At 37.7% G+C, this 14,312-nt stretch overlaps 1 protein-coding gene across 1 annotated transcript; it reads right to left on the bottom strand.

Annotated features, from left to right (window-relative positions):
- Positions 1–388: 388 nt before the first annotated feature.
- On the bottom strand, positions 389–12,813 carry LOC121297496 (cyclin-dependent kinase-like 3). Its single transcript, XM_041223845.1, has 12 exons — positions 12,646–12,813; positions 11,720–11,914; positions 11,167–11,345; positions 10,602–10,714; positions 8,797–8,936; positions 8,387–8,475; positions 7,677–7,821; positions 6,720–7,027; positions 5,754–5,874; positions 3,587–3,722; positions 1,037–1,230; positions 389–613 (listed from the first exon to the last, which is right to left on the bottom strand). The coding sequence occupies exons 1-12, from the start codon at positions 12,811–12,813 to the stop codon at positions 557–559; spliced, it is 1,845 nt and encodes a 614-aa protein (XP_041079779.1). The 3' UTR covers positions 389–556.
- Between the last annotated feature and the right edge of the window lie 1,499 nt (positions 12,814–14,312).

Raw genomic sequence — 14,312 nt, forward strand, 5'->3', positions numbered from 1 at the left:
TTCATATCATTGGGTTCATAAAAATTAAAAAAATAAGTCAAACTCATTAAAAAACACAATATTTTGTACTCTCTAAATTCTGTGAAAGGTAAAGGGCTACACCATTACTTTATACCCATAATATAGTTATGTTATTATTATTATTATTATTATTATTATTATTATTATTATTATTATTATTATAGTAGTAGTAGTAGTAGTAGTAGTATAGTAGTAGTAGTTATTATTATTATTATTAATAATAATAATAATATAATAATAATAATAATAATAATAATAATAATAATAATATAAAAAGAACAAAGTATTTACACAAAAGATATAAACACTAAGAAGTTTATTTGTTTACGTTATTAAACCCCCAGCACATCACTAACCGGTTATGCTATGATGACTGCAGAAAATATCCCACAGGCTTTATTGTACAAATGAAGAATCAACATGATGTATTTGCGTGTTATTAGAGTATTAAAAGAAAAAAGGCTGATCCTCAATGTGTAATGCATGCCAAAGTAAATTGCCCATTTTAATGAGTGTAGTATTTTCTCTGAGACTTTTATTTGGGAGTCAGGCGGATCTTGTTGTTGGGGATACTTGTTGAATCTGCAGAAATCTGAAACACAAGCAAACGGCAGTTTAGTGTGCCTGGGTTAAATTCCCTAAAGACAAGTAGATTCAGTAAAAATAAATAAACACAATTTCTCCCCACAATGTGTGACCTGTGGTTTGTGATGTCACAGGCTCCTTCTGAATCATTTTAACCTTTTACACACAGATCTTTTCCAACTAGATCTCTAGTATTCTGGTGTCTGAAATCATCGGCAGTCTGCCTTTATTACAGCTTATTTACAGTTAACTTCCCAGTAAGTGTTGTTTCATGGAGCAACATAATTATACCTCCTTTCCTGTGTTTACTGACAACTATAGTTGTCCTTGGAATCTTTTTAAATGTTTTGTGGTAGATTAAAGCAGTATGTGTTTATTAAGAAGATCACTAGTTAGAATATAAGCAATCTAAAAAAAGACCAAACAATACCTGTGGTTTCCCATGATTTTGATCAAGAGAAGGGATTTTTGACTCTTCCAGTTTCCTTGATTCCTTCCTTAGACTTTTAATCTGTTTAGCTGGTGTGGCAGTAATAAAGAAAGGTGTATTCAATTTAGCAAGGTTTTGTAGACATTTAAAAAAAAAAATTTCACTGTTGTTGGCTTTGGCCAAGGCTGAGTATCCTGGTTACACAATCATGTGCATAATCACCGTGTAATTTGACATAATAACACAGTGATTCTGCCATCCCAGACTGGTTAAGGGCAGTCGATCTGCAGATCAAACAGATGGCACAAGTACAAACACAGGAGTGGACAAACTTTATGGAGCATGAAGAAAATGGGTCTGTTTGCTAGAAGGTTGCTTTTAAAGTAGGTATAAGTGAAGGATGTTAATATATAACTATGATTCTCATGTTACTTTTAGTCAGATTTCAACACAATGTTGGCTCACCAAACCACATTGGTGAAATTAGATTTTGATATGGCTGTTGATGATACAGCTGTTCTCTTTTAATACCTTCTGCCTGCATCTTCACATGGACATGCAGTATGTAAAAATGAGATGCCAGGATTATCAGCTAATTCTGCATGTAAAAATGAGATCAAAGATTATCAGCTAATTCTGCATGTAAAAATGAGATGCCAAGATTATCAACTAATTCTGCATGTAAAAATGAGATGCCAAGATTATCAGCTAATTCTGCATGTAAAAATGAGATGCCAAGATTGTCAGATAATTCTGCAGACTTATAATCCTGTAGACCTGTTTTGTTGCTACTGTGTTTCTAGGATATTTATTACTGTTAATAAGACATGCTCTTCTCATTTGTGCTGAAGATGATCAATGTTAGGTCACTGGTATAAATTAGATTTAAAATGAGTGATAACAAATACAGCACAATAAAACAATAAACACTATAAATTATGATTACCAGTGAAGCCAATGTAATTGGAGTACTGACTACTGGACATACTTTCTTTCCATAAAAGTAAATATTGTTTCATCAAAGCTAAAAATACGGGTAAATGAATGAAGTACCACATCAAAGGCTTGGCAATTATTAGCACTTCAAAAAAAATCTAAACTGAGGGATACAAATATTGAAATACTGTGGCCTTTGAGGTTATTATACACTCTTCTAAAGGTTTTGCCATTCCAGTTACATAAATAGAACATTTTAAAAATCACTTAGATAACAAATAAGAACAGATAAACCAAATCATTTCAGTAAATTATTTTTAAATGTCCGGAGATTAATGTGATGATGATGATTATGATGAACAAGCTTAATAATTGTATATTTGATATATTTTATTTTATGTAGCTTATCTCTTATGGTTATAAATAAATAAATAAAAGCAACCTTCTACTTTATATTTCCTAAGGTCACATAATAAAAATATGTGTATGTAAGAAGTGATCTACTGACTGCTACAGTGGTGCCAGGTATTTGTTTCACAGCAGAGACCTGAATGCATACTGGAGGGGGGCAGTTAGGTGTGTGTGGCAATATCATCCCTAATGAAAATCCCTAGCAACATGTGTAGATGTCACACCATTCTACATCATCATTCTATACCCAACAATGAAGTCACTGTTATGAGTGGAAATTAAAAGACAATGCAATCAAATGACTGCTTGGTGTGCTTCATCACTGTGAGAAATCATCAAAATACCATGACATCACACTTCAGAGCGATTTCATGGAATTGACAATGACTGACTAAGCTACTGTATTAAAGGCAATCTCTCTGAAAGCACTTGTTATGTTTTTTTTTTTTTTTTATGAAAATATACATGGGTTATTAATTTTGCAAAGGTTATTTGTGCTGTTGTTTTATGTGGTACTGACAACTGGGTTGTTTACTGTAAATTTTTCGTTTGGCAATATTTTACAATGTCTGAAGGCATGAATAAAACTTTTATGAAGCTGTAGTTTTGTGTTAATTTATATTTATTGGGTCCCTGGGCTGGAAACTACAGTCCTTTATATAGCAGTAACATGGATTTTTTTTTTTACTGAGAAGCAAACAATTTGTATGAGAGCACAAGCCCCCTGTGCTGCCCAATGTGTCTTGAGTTGCTTTTGTGGTCTGTAACATTGAGGTCTAAATCAAGGACATAAAACCCCCCCACTGCTTGGTTAAGCGTTCCAGGAAAGAATGACAGAAACATTATACTCCACTGTAACCAGGCTTAATCCAAAGAGGTAACAGCACCAACAATGTGTGTCCCAGAAGCGTTACACCACTCTAATCCCTAGCACTCCGTAAAATTTAGGACATCACTTGTGACTTTACTAACCCCATAGAACACTAGAATATACTGCATCTCACCCAATCTTATTCAATGAAATGCCATTTTACGACCACCACTACAAGGGTTGAAAATTGAACCCGCAATCGTAAGTCTTCAAATGTCCTAGACGACGGCTTTAAAGTATACAAAATATATATGAAGATACAATCACAGTCACTCTAATACACGGTGGACTGTAATCTGGAGAGAAAGCAGCAGCAGTGGTTCGTACATTACCTTCTGCACACTTTAGCTCCATCTGCTGGCCCAAAATGGGAAGTTCAGGAAAGCGCACTTCAATCTTGCCGGGCTTCATTTTCTTTTTATTCATGTTCAGCAGCTCTCCATGTGGGCCATATGTGTCATACAGGGTCTAATAAGAAAGCAGTATGTCATTCTCTGACTGTAAAACAATGGAACTGCTTTGAATGGAACTAGAGAGGCTAAAGACACTTTTGTTTCAAATTATAATACACCCTGTCATCACACAATCCCAGGTTTATTTATTTAGCACTTTAATCCAAAACTTCCAACAGTCAACCACAAATAAGTTGAACTATAAGGAGAGCCTCGCTGTCGAAGTTTATTTTTCTAGGGATGCTGTCCATTACATTTTGAGACAGCTAAAGATAAAATAGCAACGTATGCCATCTAAAAATGAAATGGTCATCAGCTAAAAATGTTTAGCATGCAGCATATCTGTCATATGTTCTAAATATTTTTCCTGTTCTAATAGTAACTGGTTATTTTATTGCCCAGTAAAATCACTGTACAATCTTACCACTTCTTGTTTGTTTCTTATCTCATGCAGATGGTACAAGTAGCCCTAGATGGGAAACAAAACATTTTACTACAGAAACTTAAACCTGAGTACTCTTCTTCAGCTTCTCATATAAGAAATATTAACATCTCTGGTTTAAAATACAAAGTTGCTGTGGGCCCCCAGTCAAGATTAGCAACTCGGTAAAAGCATAGCAGGTTCGTGTCCTGGCTGTGCAAAGTAGCTGGGGAGCGTCGTGTTGGCTCTGGCCCTCCCGTGGGTTAGGGTGGCAAAACCTGCAGGGACTGTTTCTCCTCATAGCGCTACAGCAAACCCTGCTGGCCAGACACCCAGTGAGCTCAAAGTCGGACACCTGCAGGGCTGGCCTCTGTCCTCCAGAGGTCAGTAGCTCTCTGGCATCCGCTCTCGAGTTCCTGGGTGTAAAAGAGGAAGCTGGCTCGGTCCGCCACTGAACCTTCAGTTCTGCTGAGCTGTGTGGGGAATTACTGCTGTGACAGGAACAAATTATTGGATATTTCACATTGGGGAGAAAATCAAAAGTTAAATAATTGGGCACATGAAAAAAAAAAAATCCACATCAGTAGGATTCAAACCAGATAGCTCCTGATTGTGTGCCTCACCCTGTACTGCATTATATGGTAGTGAATTTTATTGTAATTGAACTAACTTTTTTTCCCTGGGGATAAAGATATTCTAGGAAATTGTATAGTTAATACAATATCAATGTGGCACAATGTTCCTTCCTAAAGACACCAGTGATATCCAAATGTGGGCATTACAGATAATTAGAAGAAAGTGGAAATTGCAGGCTCAGCAAAAATAACCAATGAAACACATGTATATATTGGAGGATGATGAGACATGTTGAAGACATTAAAAATAGAAAATATATATAAAAATATATAAAAATATTCAAAATGTTTGTCGTGGATTTATTTTCATTTAGCATGTCTGAATTCAGTGCTTAATAGTTATGGATGATAATGCAGCACTGCATTAAAAAACAGAACGTATAAATTGGGGACCAGGTGTGCTTGCGGGTTTAAGATTTATTGGTGAACAATTGTGCAGTAGATCTACTGGACTGGGCCCCCACTTTCCTCTCTTTGAGATGTTTTGACAGCTTCCTTCCTTTCTAACAGGTAGGTGTTACTATTGAGCTGATATCAGCAGCCACCACCAGCTCTAAAAGCTCTCTCACTGAGTGCTGAGTTATAAACAGTTGAGTGCTACAGCAGCTTGTATATTTTGCAAACAATCGCTTGCGGCACACACATTGTTTCTGTACGTTTTCTTGCAGGGATGATTGGATGTTTGTTTGCATACTAGTTGACTGGCAGTGTTAGGCAAATATTCTTGTAGTGACCTATTTTCATGGATACGATCACAATGGTACAAATCCCCGAGTGTCCCAAGTTAACATTTTTTTCTATATAATATTGATATACCATGCAGAATTTTGTCTGGGTTAGATATATATATAATATATATATATATATATATATATATAATATATATATATAATATATATATAGCAATTTACATAACACTGTCTTTGCTGAGGTAATAATAAAACTGCTACAGGATTATCATCATAATTGACACTCTATGAATCATCTGTACCTTGGGCCTCACCTTAGCTGCAGCAGGAAGTGCTTCCCCCTGCTGGCCGCTGCCTGGTTCTTGCGCCAATACCTCCAGAGGACTGCTTTTTTTCTTGTCTTTCACTTTATCATGGTGACACCTGAAGGCAGTAACAAGCAAATATGGAAACTTCAGCTCGCTTCACATTCAGTGAATCAGTGGAGACGTGAGATACCATTTAACAGTGATTTCTATTTTAAAGTTACCTTGAGAAAGCAAGCACTGGTGATAATTCCACAAACCAAAGAGGTGGAGTGTTTTTCTTTCATCGAAAATGTGGTTTTATGCTACTAACTGCACCTAGCAACAGCTGACCCATTCACATTTATACCTACAGTGCGCACATTCCTCCCAATGGGTCTAATTGATAGCTGTTCACTCTTTATCAAGCACATTACCCAGGTATATAAGAATGTGAACCAAAACTAATTTCAACATTGAAGAGAAAGACTGAAATTCAAAGTGCTTGTCATTGTTGTTGACAGTTTGTTTTGGTATTTTAAAATGTCCCTTTAATGAACTATATTCTTGTTGCGTCAGGATATAGGATGTAATTGAGACAGAGCAGCTAGTCTCAAACTTCAGTTTACAATAGAACAGTGTTAAATGAGAGAGCTCCAACTCTCTATAAACAGTATAAGAGTCTCTTTACTCTCATATCAAGTCAATATCACATCAACAGTATGCACTAGAGATACTCCTGAGGCTCTTTCAGTCAATCCAGTCCAGTCCTGAACCTTGTTCCAATTAAACAATTATCCAATCCAAAATCCAATTATCAATCAAAGATCAACCGTAGTTGTTAAAAAGGGTCAATTAAATTATTAGGGGCATGGCTGGAATAAGATCCTGGGCTGGAATGGATTGGGGAAAAAAAAAAATCTACATAATTTGAGCTCAGTTCCCTGATGGTTCAGAATGTGTTGAAGAGTGTGAAATTCTCACCGAGTCGCATTGGTGTCCAGGCTGGAAGCTGCAGCAGCTAGCAGGCCATTGTTGGGGTGAATGGGTGGCATGATCAGAGGGGCCGGTGCCTGCAGACCGGCCTGGACCGGGGAAGTGGCCCTCTCTGTGTTTGCTATGGGGCTTTCTGAGGAGGATCGTGAGCTGTATAGGGATGGACTGTCCACCGCACAACGCGTTTTCTCTGTTGTCTTTCTGACCTCTGTTTTACCCTCTTTTGATTTTGATGGTTTTCGTTCAATCTTTTTCTCTCTTGACTTCATATCCTTTTCATAATCCACGTAACAAGGCTGTGGGAGGAAAGCAAAACATGTTGCTGTTACATAAACTGTTATTGGAATATTAAAGACCTGGAACTAATTGTTTTTTATTGAAAGGCATTCTCTCTGGGTTTTTTGTTTTTGGTGATACAGTGGAGAGATATCAGTTGATCCGTCTGTATTTTACTCTTATTTACATATATCAAGAAAAGAGGTGGCTGTCTTGTCTGTCTGTCAAACCTAGAGTTTTACTGTACATGTGCATAAAGTGGATGCATGTCATGGTGATTTGATTTTTAATTTTACTAATGGCTCTAATTTTGCATTTACAGCCAGTACATATGCACCAGACATATCTGTTAAAAATGTTTCTGTGATTTCACATAATAATGTGCATGCTGTGATCAAGATAAAAGAACTCAGTGGACACATTTTAACATCATTACAACAAACACTCTCTCAGTACAATTTAAATTCTAACACCACCAGCCTGGAGTCTGTCTATGGGCTCCCATTTAAGTCATTCGATTTTCTTTAAAATCAGTTCCACCAGGCTACAGTCTGGTAAAGCGATTGAAACAGGACTAATGGGTTTATGGGACATAAATGCATTATACAGGGTCTGTGTCAGCTTCTAAGCAATACCATACTGTGGTGCTAAGTACCGCACAGTCCTAACCTTTCGTTGTTTTGTATTGCTTTGCTTGATGGTGGCTGGTAGGTGCTCATTCAGCTGTCCCTTCTCGTGTGCACTAGTCCTTGGCCTCAGAATGGAGTTATCTTTAGCTTCCTTTCGAATCAGAACCTGGAGTTCTATAACATATCTGTTGGCATGCAGTATTTTACTTTTAAAACTGGAATTTTAATGCAGCTCAGTTCAAAATCATATTTTGTCAGGAAGCATGCTGGGTTTTCTGCCAGGTTTGTTTACATTTCTCAAAAGTGCCAGGGACACATTACATTTAAGTACAATGATTTAAAATCTCAAAAGTGCATAAATAAATAATCATGACTAAAAAGATTTGTTTTTCAACACGGTAAAAAAAACAAAAACAATTTGCAATATTAACAGTTCGCTATTTGTCAGCTTAACATTCAGATTGAGAAATTATATATATTTTAGATAATAATAATAATAATAATAATAATAATAATAATAATAATAATAATAATAATAATAATAATAATAATAATAATATAAACATTCAGCATTCATTGGTTTAAATCCTAATATTATGCTTTCTTGGTGTTCCCAAAGCAAGGTTATTCCAAAAACAAACAAAAAATCAGTTACTTTGTAAATACAATCGCTTGGAGTTCAAGCTTGCATTTTTACCTTTATGTGATCTGTCTTACTTTGAATATAAATAAATAAACAAACAATCTTACTTCTCAGCGAATCGATCCTTTGTGAAATAGTGATGGTTGAGCATCTGAGTGCAGGAAGTCCTGTCAATGGGATCAAGCTGCAAACAACTCTGGAAGAAATGAAACGCGCAAAGTATACAAGGCGCTCATTTCCAACCCCAACAACTCCAGTGAAAACCATCTGAACGTGATCATGTTTGCACACCGCCAATTTGATCACACACAGCAGTTCTTCAATAATATGCTGTCGATTCCCATACCCAGTGATTCTATTAAGCTGTTTTCACTGTCCCTTGTTGTGTTTTGTATATGTACAGCAAAACCCTTTTAAAAGCACTTTAAAGAAATTGAGTAAAAATTGGGACAGAGGGAGCAGATCTAGTTTTGAGCAGCCTCCAGGTTTTTACTATTCATTACACATGCTAACTTACATGCACCAGTTCTGCTAGCACAGGGTTGAGTTTGGGGTATTTTTTTCTGGCACTGCTAGGGTGGGAAACTTCTGGAAGTCTGACCACTGCAAATTCTGGGTTTTGAAAGTAAAGCTCCTGTTGATGAAGAGTCAAGGGCCCTATAACATCAAGCGTTAGTAAGTAAATATTGTCCATACTGTGCAGAGGCCTGAATCATCATCATCATCATCATCATCATCATCATCATCACCTTTGTCTGACTAAGACAGAACCCAGTCCAACTGGGTATAAGGGATGAGCTGGGCTAACATCATCAGGCAAGGTGATCCCAACACTGCACGCTCTATTTAATAGTTTCTAAGAGGTTAGACAGAGACGCTACAAGCAATTGCCCAATTTGCTACAAGAGATGACCTTAGGAGAGGTGCTACTTAACAGGGCAGAGTATATTTGACATAATCACTCCTGTGTAACATAAATTGGCATTATGTACATTACGGGTCAAAGCTAGGCATATTTGCTTACTGTATATGCCTGTTGCAAGTCCAACTCTCTCAGAAGATTATCTCAGAGAGTATCCACCAGCAACATATCTACAGCAGCAGACAGATGACCAAAGAGATGTATCTCACACTTTACATTACTGCTCAGCCAGCACTGATAGCACAGGCTTTTACAAACGGGTTGCCATGACTTCTCAAGGAGCTTTACAGCAGAAGGGACAGTGTGCAGGGACAGGCTCGGAAGCAGAGAGGCTCCAGGCTAGAATTTAGTGGGAGCCATTAGGATTAATGAACTGGAAACCAACTGCACAAAAAGATTTACCATTAAAAACAAATCTGTCCCGGTTTAATGAACTGCTGAGGTGTAATGTATGAACAATTACAGCTTTAAATAACTGCTAAGGTGTGATTTTAAAAAGGAAACGGGTTTACTTGAACTAGACCCTTGAAATGTAATTCCTGTTTGTTAAAATCTAGCAGTGGAAGAGCCAAGTGGCACAGTGGGTTAGGGGTTGAATTGATGATCCTATACCTACTAGAATAAGACACGCCTGGATTTTAATAGTGCATTTTACAATAGCGGCAGCCCTCCTGGATGGGCTGACAACTAGAATAGCACCTGACAATAGGTGGTTGCTGTGATTCAGTGAGATTAACCAGTCCTGTTAAATGTAGGTCAGAATTGAAATGCTAGAATACAAATGTCCTAAGGGGGAGTGTAAGAAGAAGATATTTCATCATTAATCTTCATTCTATCATACATTAGGTACAGCTGGAGTACCCTCTGAGTGGATTTCAACAAAAAACAAATGCACAGCTTCTAAACAAATACTGTAAAATATTCCAGTTGTTCATCCAGCGAAAAAGAACACGCTGCCAGCTTTGATAAGATTCCCAAACCAAATGCGAATTGTTTGCACATCTGAAACGTGCTGGCACGTTATGTCCACATAGATAAAACAAGGGGAACGTTTGAATAAATACAATAATGTGCACAGTAGTACCAATAGCATTTATATCCTAGGGAGAATATTACAAAATGGGAGTCAATAGTTAGTTCTGCCCAGCTGGGACGAGGGATGGAAGAAAACTGTAAACTGAGGCAAACTTGGCCCTACCAACTGGGGTGGGGTGGAGGCAAGTTTACCACTTCAATGTAACATCTTTACAGGGATGTCCCTTTTTTGTGTATAACTTGCCCCCTTTTGTAGATATTGCAACTTTATGTGGCTTGTCGCTTTAGTCTAACTAAGTTGTTGTATTTTAGACTCGCTCCTCTTACAAACCAGTAAACATCTAAAGCTGTCATTTTGTACTCACCTACTTTGATTACAATTTTATGCAGCTGATCGAGGTCAGAGCTTCCTGTTAAGAAGGCGATGCCTGTGGTCATCTCCATTGCCAAGCACCCCATGGCCCAGATGTCTACAGGTCTAAGATATAGATAGCACTTACAAGGATTATAACCTGGTGAGTTTTTGCTGTGTTTTTACATAATTCAACCTTCATAATTTTAAACAGCCAGAAGTGCATTTTGAAATGAAATAAGAAAGATTGCAGTCAAATAAACACACTTCTTTCAAGGTTTATAAAAAAAAGTTGTTTTTCATGTCTGCAAAACGCTATTGTATCTCCTTGCGTAAAATGGATCTCGCAATGCTCTAGATTCCTTCCATTTCTGAGAGCATAAAGGCAAGCAGCAAGATGATTTAACTACTTTTATTTCAATATCTTCACTGGTTCCCAGTTCTGTTCTTTGTGTGCTTTATGGATTTCAAATACTGGAACATCAGATTTTTTCACATTGACCAGCTTGTATTTTCTAATTAGGTGAGAGATTATTTCGTATGCCTACATCAGAACGACTCAAAGAAATGTTACATACTTGCTGTACTTTTTGTCCCCCACCAATAACTCTGGGGCCCGGTACCACCGAGTGGCCACGTATTCCGTGAATGGCTCTCTCGTGACATCCAGCGTCCGGGCAAAACCAAAATCACAGAGCTTCACAATGCCAGACTCTGAGACCAAGATGTTCTCCGGTTTGATATCTCGATGGATTATCTGTCGAACAAACCACATTATGACAGCTGAGCTGAGCACCCTGCACAGAAAAGCACAGTTCTTCAAACCCTCACCAGAACATTAAGTACATTTCAATAGAATTAGACCCACAATCTGAATAAGAGGGTGTATCAATAATTATTAGTATATCTCATACTGTTCATTTAGGAAAAGCTGCATTACTGTATGTTACTTTTTCTAGTAATAATTTAAATATGTGGTATAACGTCACTTGGCTTGGGGTATATCTTTGCTAAATAGCCAAATTCCTCTGTCAGCTTGATAAAATACAGCATGGGTGGGTATATAAACCCAAACTGACTTTACGCCAGCCCTGTTTATAGAGCACTCTGCTTTGGAGAACCTGTTCTCACATTGTTGCTGTGAAGATACTCTGTAGCCCGTATAATCTGGAAGAGGTGTTTCCTGAGCCGTTTACCCTCCAGCCCACGAGGATAGCGCTCCAGTTCCTCTAGAATAGTGTGGTCAATGAACTCGAAGACCAGGAACAAACGCCTCTTCTGTCTGAACACCTCCAACAGGTTCACCAGATTATCGTGCCTAAATTGCTATAAGAAGAAATACAGTCTAGGAAGAACTTTTCTTCAAGCTCAGAATTGCATGACAGAACAATAACTGCAGTTGTGATTGAAGATGTCATTTACCGTGGCTTTGAAACGATGGAGCTCGCTAAAGTGCTTACCATCTGACAGCTGCTATTTGTTTATATCCAAACTAGGATAAGATCCAAAATCCAAAGTTAGAATCCAATAAAAGGTATTTCATTAAATCACTGTCATTCCCTGGTCTTAAGAAGACAAAATTGCATTTACTTGTTAATGGTCATAAAATGGACAACGTGAACTTTTTAAAACCTTCTTTCCAGATTTAGCTTGGTGTATACCACATTAGAAGAATTGAAGAAATAACATTTATACTTAACAGTGTTCGGGAGACAGATTTACTTGTATAGGAACAATTCATGAGCTGGTCTAGTGAATAAAGCAAGTGCCGGGAATCAATAGTTTGTGTTGTTTTACCACCCTGACTCACAGTATGAACCCTGGGCAGACATCTGTGCCTTATGCTGCCTTTCTTACACACTTTGTTGACACTGCTTGGCATGACAAGAATATACAATGAAGGGAAAAAGATTGTATATTTTCCATTAATAAAGGTATATACTGTACAGGCAATTAGACCAAAGTGGAAAATAAAACTAAAGGTGTGTGAGATCATTTGGGGACACAATGAGTACTGCGATGGCTAAGGAATAAACCCTGGTACGTATTGCAGTCACCTTTAAAAATTTGATTTCTCTCATAGCAATTTTCTTCAAGTTCCTGTCCTTGTCCTTGTCAATGAACTTCTTAATGGCTACGATGCTTCCTGTCTCCTTATGCTTGCATTTCATGACCGTTCCATAGCTCCCCTCGCCCACTATGCCAAGATTTTCATACATCTCCATGCTTCCTCTCAATCCTGTAACCCTTCAAAAGTACACACAAAATGCATGTCAGCAGAATACAGTTGATTTGTTGATAACAAACTGAATTAGACAAACAGCACCTGAGTTAATTAAAATGTACAGTAAAGTTTTGAAACTGCATCCACCTTTTCCTATAGAACGTAATGTTAAATCATTTCTCATATCTGTATGTATTGACTAGGCCAAACCTGCTTCACCTTTGAGATCAGCATCTTATGCCCCTTTCACACTGGCATGCTCTACCCTGGTCGGTCAGGACCCGGTAACATGTGGGTCGGCTACGTGATTTCACATTGCTTTTGATAAAGCAGGGTTGACCTGGGTGACAGGTGCAAGTGCACAATGTGTGTATCAATGCCCCGGAAGCAGCGTGTTACGGACGCTTCCATCCAAGCTTCTCTGGATTGACCCGTTGGCCCAAATGTTTGATTAGAGCAAATATTTCTTCATTCCCGCTGCAATCTGGCTCCTGGTGTGTCTCAAGCAACAAAAATATGGCTAAACAGAATAAACAGAATTTTTTTTTTTTTGCAGAAGTGAAACCTTCACACAGGCGTGGCTGTTTATTATTGCATTGGCTCGCGAACGATGGTCGAGTATTTTGTCTCGCTCAACCTGGGTCAAAGCGTGTCAACCCACATCCTGAGCTGGGTCGCTGCAAGCCGGGTCAACCCAGGTATGACTTGGTGACCCGGGTAGCCAGAACCAGGGTCGGGTAGGAGTGCCCATGTGAAAGGGGTTTAAGGTGTTATGGCTCAGGCCGATGTGCTCTGAAAACTTACACTGATCTCGGCACGTAGACAAATCTTACTGTAAATAAATCTGCTGTGATGGCAGAATAAGCTTACTCTGTGCAAGTACACTGGAAATAAAAAAAAAAACCTTATTAAAGTGGAGAGATAGGATCAAATACACTGAGCAGCAGAAGTAAAGCACAGTGTATTGTGTACAATCCTGTCATGTTACTAACAAATAGGAGCTTTGTTTTCAACATCTGCATTTAACCTGACCACTCTCTGCAAGGTTCTAGGTGTGTACATTCACTTTTAAGGGAGATTCCCTTTTTTATTATTATTGTTATAAAATGTATAATTATTTCCTCTGCTCTAATAAAATAAGATTGGAATAATATTATATGGTGTTTTTAACATAGCTGTCCAGCCGGGAAATGGTTCAAATATAATGAAATAGTGTTAAAGAAGAACCTAATCTTAGCTAAATTGTCCAAAAGCTTAATGAGCCCTGCTATACTAATCTCAATATAGTTTACATAATTCCTATATAAACCATGTAATCATACTTACTCTCTATAAAAGAAATGGTACGTTTTTAGATTTCAGGTTTTTCCAGAATGTTTCTAACATATGTTCTCTGCATGAACACATTTGTCTTCAGGGCATTCTTCAGAAGTTTTCATCTGGAATACCTTCATTCTTTTCCCTCTGTGTGCTTATATTATTGTACTCTAGAGGTGTGTG

The sequence above is a fragment of the Polyodon spathula genome, chromosome 22 (assembly GCF_017654505.1).
Source record: "Polyodon spathula isolate WHYD16114869_AA chromosome 22, ASM1765450v1, whole genome shotgun sequence".
Taxonomy (NCBI): domain Eukaryota; kingdom Metazoa; phylum Chordata; class Actinopteri; order Acipenseriformes; family Polyodontidae; genus Polyodon; species Polyodon spathula.